Raw genomic sequence first — 14,868 nt, 5'->3', positions numbered from 1 at the left:
CTCAAACCAATCCGATATGGTCCTTACACCATTACCAAGGTTGTGGGAGACAATGGTTTTGAGCTCAGGATTCCCCTATTCCTTGGCCTACACCCAATCTTCAATGTGGATCGCCTTTGACCATACTTCCCACCATTGTTGGACACATCAGACATTGTAGAACAACTCACACCAATAGAGTTAAACCCAGAGTGCATGGAATAGACCACAACTAATTGGATTATGGACACACAGGTTAAGAACACTCACCAGCAAAAGATCCAACTATATCGGGTTGTCAAAGCTGGCCAACTCTTGCACCAAGGCAAGTGGCTCACCAGGGACCAAGTTCAACAGAATTTTCCTAACCTCATGAAGGATCTACATGCAATGGGGACCATTTCTTCCTAAGGGGGGAGGAATGATCCAGGTGGATATTGGTGGCCACCCACCTATCCCACCTAGATCTCCAGTTAGTTTCACTTGTTTCCTTGTTTATTTTAGCATTTACTATTTTTAGCAATTTTTCAGGTTGTGAACTTCTAGAGCATTTTTAACCCCCTAAATGGTGTTTTTTTAGGTCTATTGCAAGACCATAGTTGTAGGCAAGGGCCTGTGGAAAATCTTGTATTGCTCAGGGAGACCTTTTCAACAAGGTATCATACGTGCAAAATAAAGATAATATGACCAAGTCGTGACCCCGAGAACTTGGCTACACAACTAACCCCAACAGGGCCTACAAACTCTTGGCCTTACATCTCCTGGGGTTAGGCTTTTGGTTGTTTAGGGTTTTCTCATGTTTTTCAATAATAAATAAGCCCTTAAGCCTCATTGTAACACAATTCAGAGGCATGCAGTTGCCACATTTTTTCTCAGAGATAAGCTACCATCGCCCGAGCTAGTCTTATTTCCATTATGTTTGTAAGAATATTTGATAGTAATAAAATGAAGTGTTATTTATGTTGCATTTCTTTTTTATGGTTATATCTATAATTTGTTTCGTCCCTGTTTAAATTCAAATCAACTTAGATATCAAGTACATCCAAGTGTATAGAAGCATGAAGTTAGCCATATCAGAATCACAAAATCATTTCAACTTTATACATATCAAATACCCAGACTTAATTACAAACAAGAGACATATATTCTTCAACATCTTTCTAGGGACTATGTCATAAACCCTAGACTACTTTGCAACAACTTTCATTCCATCTAGGGTTTCAATGTTGCTTCCAAAGGTATGACATGCCTTACTACAACATATAGAAAACCCTAGAAATAATTCAAACAAATATAGATCTACAAAGCATCTAACAACCTTCAAAATTCATTTGTTAGACTTCTCACTAAGGTTTCATACAAATCCTAGATTTCACACAAAAATTTGATCAAAATCTTCCACTAGGGTTTGTTTGAAGCCCTAGATTTCTGATCATCCATCAATCCCTAAGCAGTTTAGGTTTTCAAATATTCACTTTAGCATACCCTTTGGTTAGGGTTTTCCAGAACTTGTCTAGCATTCTACAAAATTAGTTAAGAATATGAGTGGGGTGGGTAGATTTATCGACATAACAATGTTAGTAATAAATTTTTCAAATGAATAATCCTTTCAATATAAAGAAAACAATGTATTTATGACATGCCTTTGTTCCTTCACCAACCTTGTCTTGAGAGGCCATCCTTCATACTTCTTGTAGATGGTTTTCCTAATCAAGACAATAGAAGGAGAATTGTGATTAGTATTTAATATAATCAAAACTAAATGCATACATGAAACCAAAACTGAAAAGAGATGAGATACTTATCTTTGGGATTTTTTGGGGGCTCCATCCAAAGCTTGAGGGATACCTACAACCTTATAAAAACAATAAAAATGTCTTTTCCAAAATATGTTAAAAACCTATAAATTCTAAAACATATAAAACAAGATATTTAAAGCTACAAGTAAAGGACTTAGTAGTGCAAGTCCCTAATGTAAGATTATTTGGGCTTGGCTTTCTTTGAATCTCCTTCCTCAGCAAAGTTAGCATGAGCTCTATCTCTCTTCTTATTATTTGGATTGTTGGGATAGTCACTCTTGTATTGACCCTTCTTATGGCATTAATAACATTCTATCTTAGACATGTCAATTTTCCTCCTTGGTCCTTTCGATCTTTTTCCTTAATTTTGAGCAATGTAGGCATTTGATACTCCTTCAAGATTGGCAAATAATGAGATCCTTAATTCTTTTGACTATAGGCAGTCCATAGTTCTTCAAAAATGGGAGCTTCCTTCCAACTGTTAAGACCTGAAACAAATGCACCCCAAGAGGATGGCATTCGTAATAAAGCAGTGATCATGAATTCTTTGTTTGGAATAATTTCATCAATGGCCAAGAGATCATCCCTGATTCTAGCTATCTTCACAAAGAAGGATGCCATAGTGTATTCTTTAGTCATATTTGTGGTCCTGACCTCATTCTTCAAACTTTCTACTTGACCAATGTTCTTAATAGTAAATAACTTTGAAAAGGCTTCATACATTTCCTGAGCATGATCAATGTTAGCTATGAATGGAACAAGGTTGTCATTTATTCATTCTACCATCAGAGTCATGGCCACCAATTATAATTCCTTGTATTTCAGTTTGACAGCATCACTGGATTTTTGTAGGCTTCTTTACCTTTCCTTTGACCAAGTCCATTACTTTATTCTTCTCAAGGATTAGGTCAATCCTCTTCTTCCAGGACTTGTAGTTAGAGGCACATTCAAGTTTTTTCTATCCCTTGATTGTGTTAGACATCTTCCTTGAATATAGTAGATTACTTCCCTGAGACTGTCCTTTTCAGTGGTTCCTTGATCAAGCGCTTGAGACTGCCTTTTACTTCCTTCTTCACCAAAGCTATAATACCATGTTAGAAAAACAGAAAGGCGGAAATATTTTCTCATTCTTTATAATTACTTGTGATGGTTCCTATTATTATAATTCTTTATATCTTCTTTCCTTTAGTTCATTAAGCAATTACCAAAGCAGCGGCACATAAAACAATAAACACCAGATGTAGGCATTATGCCAGGGAAAAACCCCCCTCAAGGGGAAAACCTAGTCAAAAATTTATTTCTTTCAATAGTATTCTTTGAGACTCTTCAACCTAGACCAAGACAAGACCTTTCCTCCACACCAAGTAAGCCTCCCATAATTTCGACCCCTTTCTAGAAACTTCGACTAGGCAGTAGCTTCCGGCAACAGTTAACTTTTGGCATGGACAGACTTGGAAGACTTTGATCTCCCAATCCAGAGCACGAAATAGAGAGAGAGAGAGGCACCAAAATTTTTATTTTTACTTTCTCCTTAGACTTCCCCAAAGTCACATTCACTTCAGCTTCGTAGCAGCAGACTTCACACCTCTTCCCAGCTACAAGAGAATTTTGCACTTTTTCCCAGCTACAAGAGATATCAAACTTGTGTGTGAGAATGATGATCCAAATGAATTCGATGAGCTTGTATTTATAGGTTGCATGTAAGGTTGAATAGGGTCCTTAGGCCGACTTGATCTTCTTCTAGGCTGAAATGGTGTGGAGGATACATAAATCATATTTGACTCAATACTTAACCTTTTTGCATGATTCAAAAGCCCAAGAAGGGTCTCTTTAAAAGAACAATGACTCTATTAACTCAGAATAAATCCTAGAAGTCCTAAATGGGGACTTCGACCTTAAAAAAGGTGACCCAAGCATGAAACCGATGGTTTAATAAGTCACAATAATAATAACAAAAATTATTTTCTTTATTCTTTTGACAAGTACATTACATGATGACTCAATTACATTAATGAAGACCGAACATAGTAACATTTTCCAACAATATGATCCTAAGCACCTTATTAGTTGGCAGTATTTATAGGTAAAAATTAAAGTTGAAATGATTTTATATATGTTTCTTTATTAGTGATTGAAGAGAAACTAATGAAAACTCTAATGACTATGAATGTAGGTCGAGCCAGATGGAGAATTTTTAGTTGAGCCTCTACGTATTCTCAATCATAGAGAAATCATGCTACGAAAGAGAGTTATTACCTAGGTTAAAGTGCAATGGAGGCACTTTAGCTTGAAAGAGGGAACCTGGGAAGATGATAGTTTCATGTGTGAAGCATATCACAACTTGTTTTGAAGGGCCAGGAAAAAATATCGAGGACGATGTTTTGCTTGAGGCCGAAGGGGGAGATATGTAATACCCCTTAGTGAAATGTAAATGTTTTAATTTACTTTTACTGAAATAAATTGGCAGACTGTGGGCCATATAGAAGGCCTAGTATGAATAGGTAATAAATATAAAAGTTTAATTTATTCTAAATTTAATTAATAAAACTAGTTATCGGAAGCCATGGAAATTACGGAGGAAAAAGATGCAAAAATGGAGTTTCACTTACTAGACAATTAGAAGACAATTATTCCTCTCCCTAAGGGTGTGAGGGAAAAATCCTAAGGCAACCTAGTGACTTGGAGCCTGGTTGGAGGAGGCCGAAGGGAGGAAAGCTTAAAGTTGATACCTCAGACAAGATGTTGTTGAGGGAGGTAGGACACTACTAGGAAAACAAATTCTTGAGTTGGTTAACCAGTGGAATTCCAAGCTATACCTGTGAGGTTTACGAAATCATAGACATGACCTGGTCTAGTCATAAAATCCCTAGGTGGACCTAGTTTGGTTCGTAATAAGAAAGTTGTTCTGGAAGTGAAATTGGCTCGGGGGGTGTTATGGTAGAGACTACATGTACTCATTGGTTGGGTGGAGCAATCTTCTCTCCTCTATGGTTTTTGTTGCAACCTAGTTGATTTGAAAATAGATAAGTGTTTTCATGTAACTTCTATTTTTATGTTTTGTTTCCTTCTAGAAGAAAAAAAATTATGTGAGTATTATGGTATGATCTTATTAAATGGTAAAATTTTGATTGTGGTCTAATATGAAAACAAAAAATGACAGAATATCTAATTCTTACGGTGAGATAGATTAGACACTAGGCCCAACCAGATAATTACCAACAACCAGAGATAGTTTTGGGCTCTAAATAATAGGACTGGAGGAAGCAAGGTAGGCTTTGGATGAGGCTCGTCATGTTCCAACAAATTAACAAGTAAACAAATCTGCAGATAGATGTTTGAAAACAACATACGAAATACATATAAATAGGTTGTGACTATTCAGTATAGTCTTTCCAAAAATAAAATAAAACATAAATTGTCGTAGCCCTTTAAGGGAGAATCTGTTAACTTCAAGAACTAGTTAGGGTTGGAGAGCATGCTGGAAATATCTAAGATTTGTCTAAAGCCAAGATATTTAGTAAGAAAGTTAAATTAAAATATATATATCATGATATCATGAAATAAGAATGATCGGATATCAGGTATATTTCCAAGAACAATTATATTTACACTGTTGAAAAACACAAGGCAAGTATATCAAAGACAAATTTCACTTAACCCTTGTCACAGGAAAACTGTATTAGCGGGGTATGAGTATTTTGGACTAGACCGACCCTATTTTACTAGCATATATATATATATATATATATATATATATATATATATATCACATTCGAAGAATAAACTTTTTACATTTTAAAAACTTGAAAGGTCCGTAAAGATAATCAATTGATAAATTATCAGATTTCATAGTTGCGTAGAATGTCGAATACAATTGTCAAAAATGAAAAATTTGTATCACCTTTTTCAAAGTAAATAGTCAAACTAAAGAAACGTTGCAATGGGTATATATATATATATATATATATATATATATATATATATATATATATACAGCTTTTAGGTTTTCCCATATATGAACAAAAGTTTTGATAGGTGTTCTAAGTCAAAATTATTTTCTAAACATTTTGATAATTTACAAGAGTCGGTAATTAACTTCACAAGATATAAATATTTTGCAATTTCATCAACCCTAAGAACCCCAATTTAGGGGTAATACAATAATGAGGTGTGGTTTCCCCAAAGATAAACTTGAAAAACTAAGAATAAGGGTTAACAAGAGAACCTAGGTTAAGTTGTTTGAAAATTTGAATCTTTAATCCAAATGAGTTAGTTTCTCCAGGAGATGGAAAACCCACCTGCATAACAAAAAAAAGGGAGACTAGATGTTTAGTGAGGACAATAATGAGTTGAAATATTTAACCAAGGAATAAATGTTTAATGTAAAAGCTTGTATCTCATACCTGTAAGATAAGTGTGGAACTGGGAGAAAATGAGAGTAAACCATGCACAGTAAGCAAAAGATTAACCTGAGAATGTAAAACCCTCAGCTAAAATACCCAATCCTTCATATATGGGCACAAATAAGTAAGAAGTATACGTTTTCCTCATAAGTGACTGGGAAGATCTTAAAATGAGATGCTTGAATTAATAAATAAAAAACTCATTGGTCAGCTCTACGAAGGAGAGTCTGGCTCTGCAGAATGCTCTACATTCTCAATATACTTCAAACATTATATAGCATACATGGTTTTAGAGAATTTAGAACCATAACCTAAGAAATAGAAACCAATTCCTATTCTAAGGTCTTGTGAACCAACTCACACTATTATAGGATTCTCCATTATCTTCAACACTCCCCCTTAATGGAGAAGGGGTTCACAAATATGCCTAACATCTCCCTAAACATTTCAAACTTAATTTTTCCAAGAGGCTTAGTGAAAATTTCTGCAACATTATCACATGTTTTGCAATATACAAGATGGATTTCTTTTGATTAAACATTATCCCTGACAAAGTGGAATTGTGTATCAATGTGTTTAGTGTTCTTGCGAAACACTGAATTATTAGCAAGTTTGATTGAACTCTGATTGTCGCATCTGATTGTTGTTGCATCTTTATGTTCCTCCCCGACATCTTGGAGAAGTCTCCACAACCAAACTACCTCACATGTTGTTGCACACATAGATTGATACTCTGCTTCCACTGAAGACAAGGAACTGTGTTTTGTTTCTTACTTCTCCATGTAATCACCCTGTATCCAATGTTGAATGCATAGCCTATTATGGATCTGCGGTCATCTACATTTCTAGCCCAGTCGGAATTTGTAAATCCTGTCAATCTAACATCAAAAGAATTAGTATAAATAATACCATAGTCTATAGTTCCTTGTAGATACCTTAAAACACCTTTTGTTGCATTCCAATGACTCTCAAGTGGTTTGGACATGTATTGACTTAGCACACTGACTGCATAAGACAAATCTGGTCTAGTAGTGGTCAGGTAGATTAAGCTCCCAACCAGTTGTCTATAAAGTGTCGCATCTGCCTCTTTAGAGCCATCCTCACTCTGAAGTTTAATGTTCTGTTGTAGTGGTACTGTTGCAGCCTTACACTGATCCATCCTGAATCTTTCCAGTAGACCTCTGACATACTTACCCTAGGAAAAAAAAGTTTGTCTTGAATCTCTCTAAATCTCAAGACCCAAACAGTATCTTAATTCACCAAGGTCTTTCATTTCAAACACCTGTGACATTTGTTGCTTGATTTCTTTGATTAGAGCAATAGAATCACCTGTAATAATTAAATCATCTACATACAAAGAAATCAACACTATGCACCCCTTTTCATCTTTCATGGTATACAGATTAGGGTCGTTTTACTTCTGTTGTAACCAAGTTGCAGAAAAAATGAATCAATCTTTTCACAACAGGACCTGGGTACTTGTTTTAGTCCATATAGATCTTTCTTTAATATACAGACTAAATGTTCTTTCCCTTTATGGAAAAACCCCTCAGGTTGCTCTAAATAAACCTTCTCTTTCAATTCCCCATTTAAAATTGTAGATTTTACATCTAGTTGGTGAATCGTCCAATGTTTCTTAGTAGCTAAAGCAATCAACATTTTGATAGTATTTAGTTTAGCTACGGGGGAAAAGGTTTCTTCATAGTCAATGCCTTCTTTTTGTGAATACCCCTTTGCTACCAATCTAGCTTTTAATTTATCTATGGTTCCATCTGCATTAATCTTGGGTTTATACAACCATTTACAGCCTATGGTTTGTTTCCCTTCAAGAAGTTCAACCAGCTCCCAAGTGTTGTTTCTGATTATAGATTCATATTCTTATTCCATAGTTGTTTTCCATTCACTACATTCATTTGCTTCCTTATAACTAGAAGGTTCAACAACATTCATCATACTAGTTATAAAAGCATTTTCCCTATATCTTGCTGGCAACTGAGCTTTCCTACCTGATCTCCTGAGTGGTGGGGTAGCTTCAAACCTTGTCTGATCATCATTTTCTGGACTTGGCTTGACAACTACATCATCTTCTTTCCCTTCTTGTTGCTGCTGCTCATTGTTGTCACTTGATTCATCACCTCCTTCTTCCACCAACAAGGGCATGTGCCATTCTTCCTTAGCACTCTCATGCCTTCCATCATGAACCTGCTCATGAAACACTACATCTCTGCTTGCAAACAATTTATGAGTAGAGGGATTAAACAGTTTGTAAGCCTTAAATTCTATACAATACCCAACAAAAATACATTTGATGGCCTTTGAGTCAAGTTTCTTTCTATCTTCCTTTGGGATATGAGCAAAGGCTTTGCTGCCAAAAACTCTCAAATGCTTAACTGCAAGCTTATAACCAAATAAAGCTTCAAAAGGAGTTTTAAAATATAAACTTCTTGTTGGACTCCTATTCTTTATATATACTGCAATATTAATCACTTCAGCCCAAAATCCATTAGAAATATTCTTACCTTTCAACATACTGTGAGCACACTCCACAAGGGTTCTATTCTTCCTCTCTACAACCCCGTTTTGTTGAGGAGTGTGGGGTATTGTAAACTATTGTTGTATCCCATTATCTTTGCAGTATTTGAGTACACAAGCTTTCTTGTACTCTCCCCCTTGATTCGAGCGGAGAATCTTGATGCATTTACCTGTCTGTTTTTCAACCATACTTATGACTCCTTGAAGTATTCAAAAGTGTTGCTCTTCTTCCTAAGGAAATACACCCAAGGAAATCTAGTACAGTCATCAATAAACAATAAAAAATAATATGCACCGCCTAACGATCTTGTCTTCATAGGCTCGCATAGATCTATGTGTACCAGCTCGAGTATATCTCTCTTATTTCTATCAGGATTCACAGGAAATTCATCTCTGTGCAACTTTCCTAGTGCACATGCATCACAATCAATATGAGCAGATTTTAAAACAGGAAGACCTTCGACCATACCTCTTTTCTATAAAAGTAGCAAATCATTGAAGTTAATATGGTTAAACCTCTGGTGCCATAAGTCTACTGTAGTCATGGCAAATGATGCAAATGCCTAATGTGGTGCACTTTTGACATCTAACTTGTACAATCCTACCACACGAATACCTGGTGCAATAGGCTTCATAGAATCCAACAGGTCTTTAATGACACAATATGATTTATAAAACTCTACCTTGAGATTCTGATTAGTCATAGTAGAAACAGAGATCAGATTCTTTTTTATCTCGGGTACATACATAACATTATGGATATGTCTAATATTTCCATCAGGCAAAACAACAGGAATATTACCATAACCTTTGATTTGGTACCCTCTATCATCACCAAGATAGATGTTTGCTCCACTGTTGGTCTCTTTGAAGTCTTCAAACCACTATCTGTTCCCTGTCATGTGGATGGATGCACCTGAGTCGACAAACTAGGTATCTGTTTCATCCTCCTTAGCCGAAAGTGCAGAGTCAGATATGAACAGTCTGATGTTCTAACTGTGTTCCTCATCAACAAAATGACCTGCATGCTACTTATGTCTCTTCCAACCTTCATCAAACTTCTTTTTCATACAATATCTAGCTATATGGTCAGTTCTACCACAATAAAAACATTTGGTCGCAGAGTCATTTCTATTGAAAGACATACCTTGAGGTGAGGGCATCTTTCTCTGTGGGGTTGCGCTGCTCTTCTGTGTTGCATTTGGCTTTCCTCTGAAGGGCTTCTTCTTCGCCATTAAGGCCAGATCTGAACTCTGGGGTTTATGAGTCAGTCGTCTTTCCTCCTCCTGCATGAGGATTCCTACCAATTCTTCAAATACAGGGGCTTTTTCTCTTTCATTCAAGCCAGTGATGAACATTTGATACTCGTCAGTCATACCATTCATGGTAATCGTGACCAAATCTGTATCTCACATAACTTCACCGATATCACCCAGCTTGTTCTTGAGCTCCTTGATCCGCGAAATGAATGCTACAACTCGATCTTTCTCCTCCATCTTGATGGAGAGAATCTATCTCTTCAAGAATAGCAGTCGATTGGTGTTCTTGACCTCATAGAGATCCTTGAGCATCTTCCAGATCTCTAGTGCAGTCTTGCAATCATGAATATGGGGAATAATGCAATCTTTGACTAGCAATTTCAGGAGCATTCTCACCTTAGTCTCCCACTTTTCCCAGTCTTGGATTGTTGTTGTTGTTCCTCCTACAACGAGGTTTGGCTTCACCTCATCATTGTTCATAATCGGCCATGCATTGTGTCCCTCGAGCAGGGTTTACAGCTTGAATTTCCAACCAAAGTAATTGGATCCATCCAGCTTGTTGTTTTCATTGAGGTAAGCTTCAACTACTTGATTATTCATCTTGAATGAATAAAAAACTTCAACCCCAATAACAAAAAACAACCCTGATCTTCTTAAAAAATAAATTGTCTGAAATGCCTGATAAAAAAAACAAGCCCAGATCTCCGTTTTTCTTTTTTCTTTTTTCTTTTTTCTTTTTTTTTCTTTTTTTCTTTTTTTTCTTCAATCGCCCCGCTATTTCAAATGAAGAACCACTCATTTTATTTAATTAAAAAATTAAAAGAACTTGAATTCTTTAATAAAGAATTTAAATAAAAACTTTAAATAAAAAAACCCATATTCCTTATTTAAAAATAATCACCCCTTTCATTTTTAAAAAGATTACATGAATTCTTTCCCCTTTAAAATAATCGCCCCATTTAATAACGAGCCTCCTCTTTAATTAAAAAACTTTAAAAAATTCCAATAGAAATTCTCTTCCATTCGCAATGTATTTCAACCTCATCATTAATCAAACATAAAAAGCAATACCAGCGTGACTTGCAATTAATTTCACCGTGACTTAAAATAACATGGAGGCTCGGAGGTGTAAGACTAGAGCTCTGCGTCGTTAGCCTTCTCAAAGGCAATTCCCCCGTCAAGCACGCACTTGTTGAAACGGTGCCATGGAGCCATGACTCTCTAATGCAGAATCGGATTCATATCTGCGCAGGCTGTGGGGAAAGCCCAGCGAGGACCAGCTGCTTACCACGCCTCCAGGCAATCAATTTCAGCCTCCAGCACGTCTGCTTCAACAGCATCCAGGCAAGAAATTTTTCCTCCTGCGCAATGTGTGGATCGTCCCCTCGTGTTGGATCACGACCTCCATGCTTCCGATGTGTAGATCTCCTCCACGCCGCAACAGATGATTATCACTCACAGTGCCCATGACAGTCTTTCTTAGTGCATCTAATCAAATGAAATACCCCTCGATCAGCAGCTTACTCCACGGATTCAAATCCAACACGCTGCCTCTGATCGACGCACACCTCCAGGCATCCAACAAGGCCTCCTCCAGGCAGCGTCAATTTCACGCAGAGATCTACTCTAGCGCTGCGATGCACGTGGCCTTCTCAGACGACAACCCACCACACAAAAACACACGCAGCATGCAAAAAAAACAAAACAAAAAAAACGCAGCATCTTCCCCACACGCAAGGTCGACACGATTTTCCTCCAAGCACACACGCCAATCTGAAGATAAAAAATCGCAAAAGTGTAGAAGTGAAATCGGCGCAACTATCACTTTAGAAAACGTGTTGATTTTTCCTCAACTGCCTTGGCCTCTCTCCACTCAGGTACAGGCTTCATCAGCCATGTAGCTCTGATACCATGTTAAAATGAGATGCTTGAATTAATAAATAAAAAACTCATTGGTCAGCTCTATGAAGGAGAGTCTGAACCAGGAGAGTCTGGCTCTGCAGAATGCTCTACATTCTCAATATACTTCAAACATTATATAGCATACATGGTTTTAGGGAAGTTAGAACCATACCCTAAGAAATAGAAACTAATTCCTATTTTAAAGTCTCGTGAACCAACTCACACTATTATAAGATTCTCCATTATCTTTAGCAAAAGAACCCAAAGATCGTCATGAAAAGTGGTCTTTGGAAAACACTAGAGCAATGACGGAGGATGACCATCCTCAATAATAGCAAATAAGAAAATATCACTAAGACGAAATGATACATCATTCAGAAAGAGTCACATGAATATAATAAACACTCGTCAAACTAAAAAGTCACCAGCAACTGAAAATTTAAATGAGGGTTTCCTTAGTTAAGTAATTTATACTTTCATGCGAGTCAGCTATCACAACTTTTACGTTATGGTTAACCGAAGGGAAGTTAGCGACTGAGGAACATAGGTAATCCAAACCTAGCAAAGTGGGTAGTTGAAGAGCTCTCCCTGTAAAAATGAGGATGCAAATGAAAATCACTCAGAGTGGCAAGAGAAGAGTAGTTTCCCCATAACCAACCCCCATACACTACTACATGTAGGGGGGTTTTAAGACAATATTTGAGTCAATTGTCTTAACTTAAGACAAAAAGAAACTTGTGTATTGTCTTAAATATTGTCTCTAAGCGGGTGTCTCAAAATATAATGTCTCAAAAATTTGTCTCTATAAAGACAATATAGAACACATATTATTATTGTCTCTATAAAGACAAGAATTATTGTCTATTAAGAGACAATTTGATTTGTCTCTCTAGAGACAATTTCATTTGTCTCTCTAGAGACAACTTCATTTGTGTCTCTAGAGACAACTTCATTTGTGTCTCTTTAGAGACAATTACATTTTTGTCTTTTTAGAGACAATAGTTGAGATTAAAAACATATTGTCTCTATAGAAACAATATGTCCATAATTCAAACTATTGTCTCTCTAGAGACAATATAAAAAATTATTTAAAAAAAAATAAATGTCCATCATTCAAACTATTGTCTCTCTAGAGACAATATAAAAAATTATTTTAAAAAAAATGTCAATAATTAAAACTATTGTCTCTCTAGAGACAATATAAAAAATTATTTAAAAAAAAATAAATGTCCATAATTCAAACTATTGTCTCTCTAGAGACAATATAAAAAATTATTTAAAAAAAATAAATGTCCATAATTCAAACTATTGTCTCTCTAGAGACAATATAAAAAATTATTTTAAAAAAAATAAATGTCCATAATTCAAACTATTGTCTCTCTAGAGACAATATAAAAAATTATTTTAAAAATAAATAAATAAAATCATTTTGAATGTCTGCTGGCCCGTATCGTTCTCACCTGGAACAGATTCGTAAGATAATAAGCAGGAATCTTCCACACAATACATACATATAATTTCAGTTCCCCATTAATGATCTTTAAAGGGGAAGTATAAAACAAGGGTGAGAATATTTGCAAATCTATTCCAAACATTAAAATTCAGGCTAGAGTTGGGACTTACATTTATAATACATTTTTGCAATTTCCAAAGACTTAAATTTTAGGAAACAAAGAATGTGTGCTAAAAAAAAAATTATACCTTCCTCTTTGGCAGAGCGAAAGTTAGAAAGGACGTGAGATAAAATGTTTCCAGAACAAAGCCTGCACTGTTGATTGTGAGGATCATGGTACTGTGGGGTTTGACGAAGGGGCTCCCATAGAGCAGCCCAACACAGCAATTGAATAGGGTGAACACATAAGGAAGGCCAGAGTACTCTTTCGTGGACTTGAACTTGTATATTCTCCAGAATGTTGACCTGCAATTCAGAATTTCAGTATCAGGCCTGTCAGATCAATCAAAACTGCATAGAATTTCACTCAGAAATAAAGTAAACATTCAAAAAGGAAGCAGCCTGCCACAAGAAAAAACAAAGAAAAGAAACAATAGCACTGGTAGCAAAGGGTGCCCTATACTTACATAGGGGATAAGTAGAGTGCTAGAGATGTTGCATTTCCTGTTATAAACATCACCAACAATTTAAGCATTATTTTTCTCATTCCAGCACAATATAGAAAAAATTAGCTCTCAGATACTCAATTTCAATGCAAGGTGCACCTTTTCTTTCTCAACATAATACCAATTTATCTAGAAAAACTGAAATTTGCAAAGACAAAATCATTTGTATAAGCAAACTACAAACTGAACAACATGATGGACTGGGTTTTCTATAGGAACTGATTATAAACCCACCATCCTTCACAGAAAAAAAAATTATTTTTTCTATTGATTATATAAAGTGTAGTTAGGTGCATTTGCAGTTTACTAGATGGAACAGATTTATAATATTAGGGAAACATAGAATTATAAAGAGAAACATAATAATAATAAATAAATCAAAAGATCAGATAGGTCTGTGATCGATTACCTCTTCCCTTGGTTATTCTCATTCCCTCGGCTTCCAGCTAACTGATGCCAATCTTTCGTAGTCTTGAGGCGGACATTGTTTTTAAATCGGGTCAATCACATGAATGCCCATGATTGCCCACTTAAATGAATAACTGTAACAACTCTCACTTTGGATGCCATTACTATTTATACACCAAGCTCTTAAGCTTCCATCGAGACTCCTGCTGTACAATACAAACTTTTTGGAATAACAATTACACCCTTCTTTATCTCCATAATCATCGTCTATATTTGCAACACAACAGTTACTGTATTGATATGAACCTAAAGACGAATAAGAAGAGAGATTTGGTGACAGCAAGGAAGAATAGGTCGTCAATGAAGGAGCACCAGCTGCCATGCATTTGATAGAGTTGTTGTGGCCTTCCAAAACGGCCAAGCATGTGTGATGCATTTTGCTTCTTGATACTAAGTCCCTCTTCTAGA

At 36.0% G+C, this 14,868-nt stretch overlaps 1 protein-coding gene across 2 annotated transcripts; it reads right to left on the bottom strand.

Annotated features, from left to right (window-relative positions):
• Positions 1–13,534: 13,534 nt before the first annotated feature.
• On the bottom strand, positions 13,535–14,078 carry LOC149189065 (bidirectional sugar transporter SWEET1b-like). Of its 2 annotated transcripts, none has more exons than XM_089413145.1 (2): positions 13,954–14,024; positions 13,535–13,792 (listed from the first exon to the last, which is right to left on the bottom strand). In XM_089413145.1, the coding sequence occupies exons 1-2, from the start codon at positions 14,019–14,021 to the stop codon at positions 13,570–13,572; spliced, it is 291 nt and encodes a 96-aa protein (XP_089269271.1). In that variant the 5' UTR covers positions 14,022–14,024; the 3' UTR covers positions 13,535–13,569. The 2 variants fall into 2 exon arrangements, with proteins under 2 accessions (XP_089269271.1, XP_089269270.1); XM_089413144.1 differs by having other exon boundaries at positions 13,545–13,819; positions 13,954–14,078.
• Positions 14,079–14,868: the final 790 nt, after the last annotated feature.

Source organism: Pinus tabuliformis, chromosome 3_1 (assembly GCF_031772625.1).
Source record: "Pinus tabuliformis cultivar Carrire ecotype Pingquan chromosome 3_1, CPIR1, whole genome shotgun sequence".
NCBI classification, from domain to species: Eukaryota; Viridiplantae; Streptophyta; class Pinopsida; order Pinales; family Pinaceae; genus Pinus; species Pinus tabuliformis.
The sequence above is the reverse complement of the archived record's forward strand: the minus strand, read 5'-3'. Positions and strand labels throughout refer to the sequence as shown.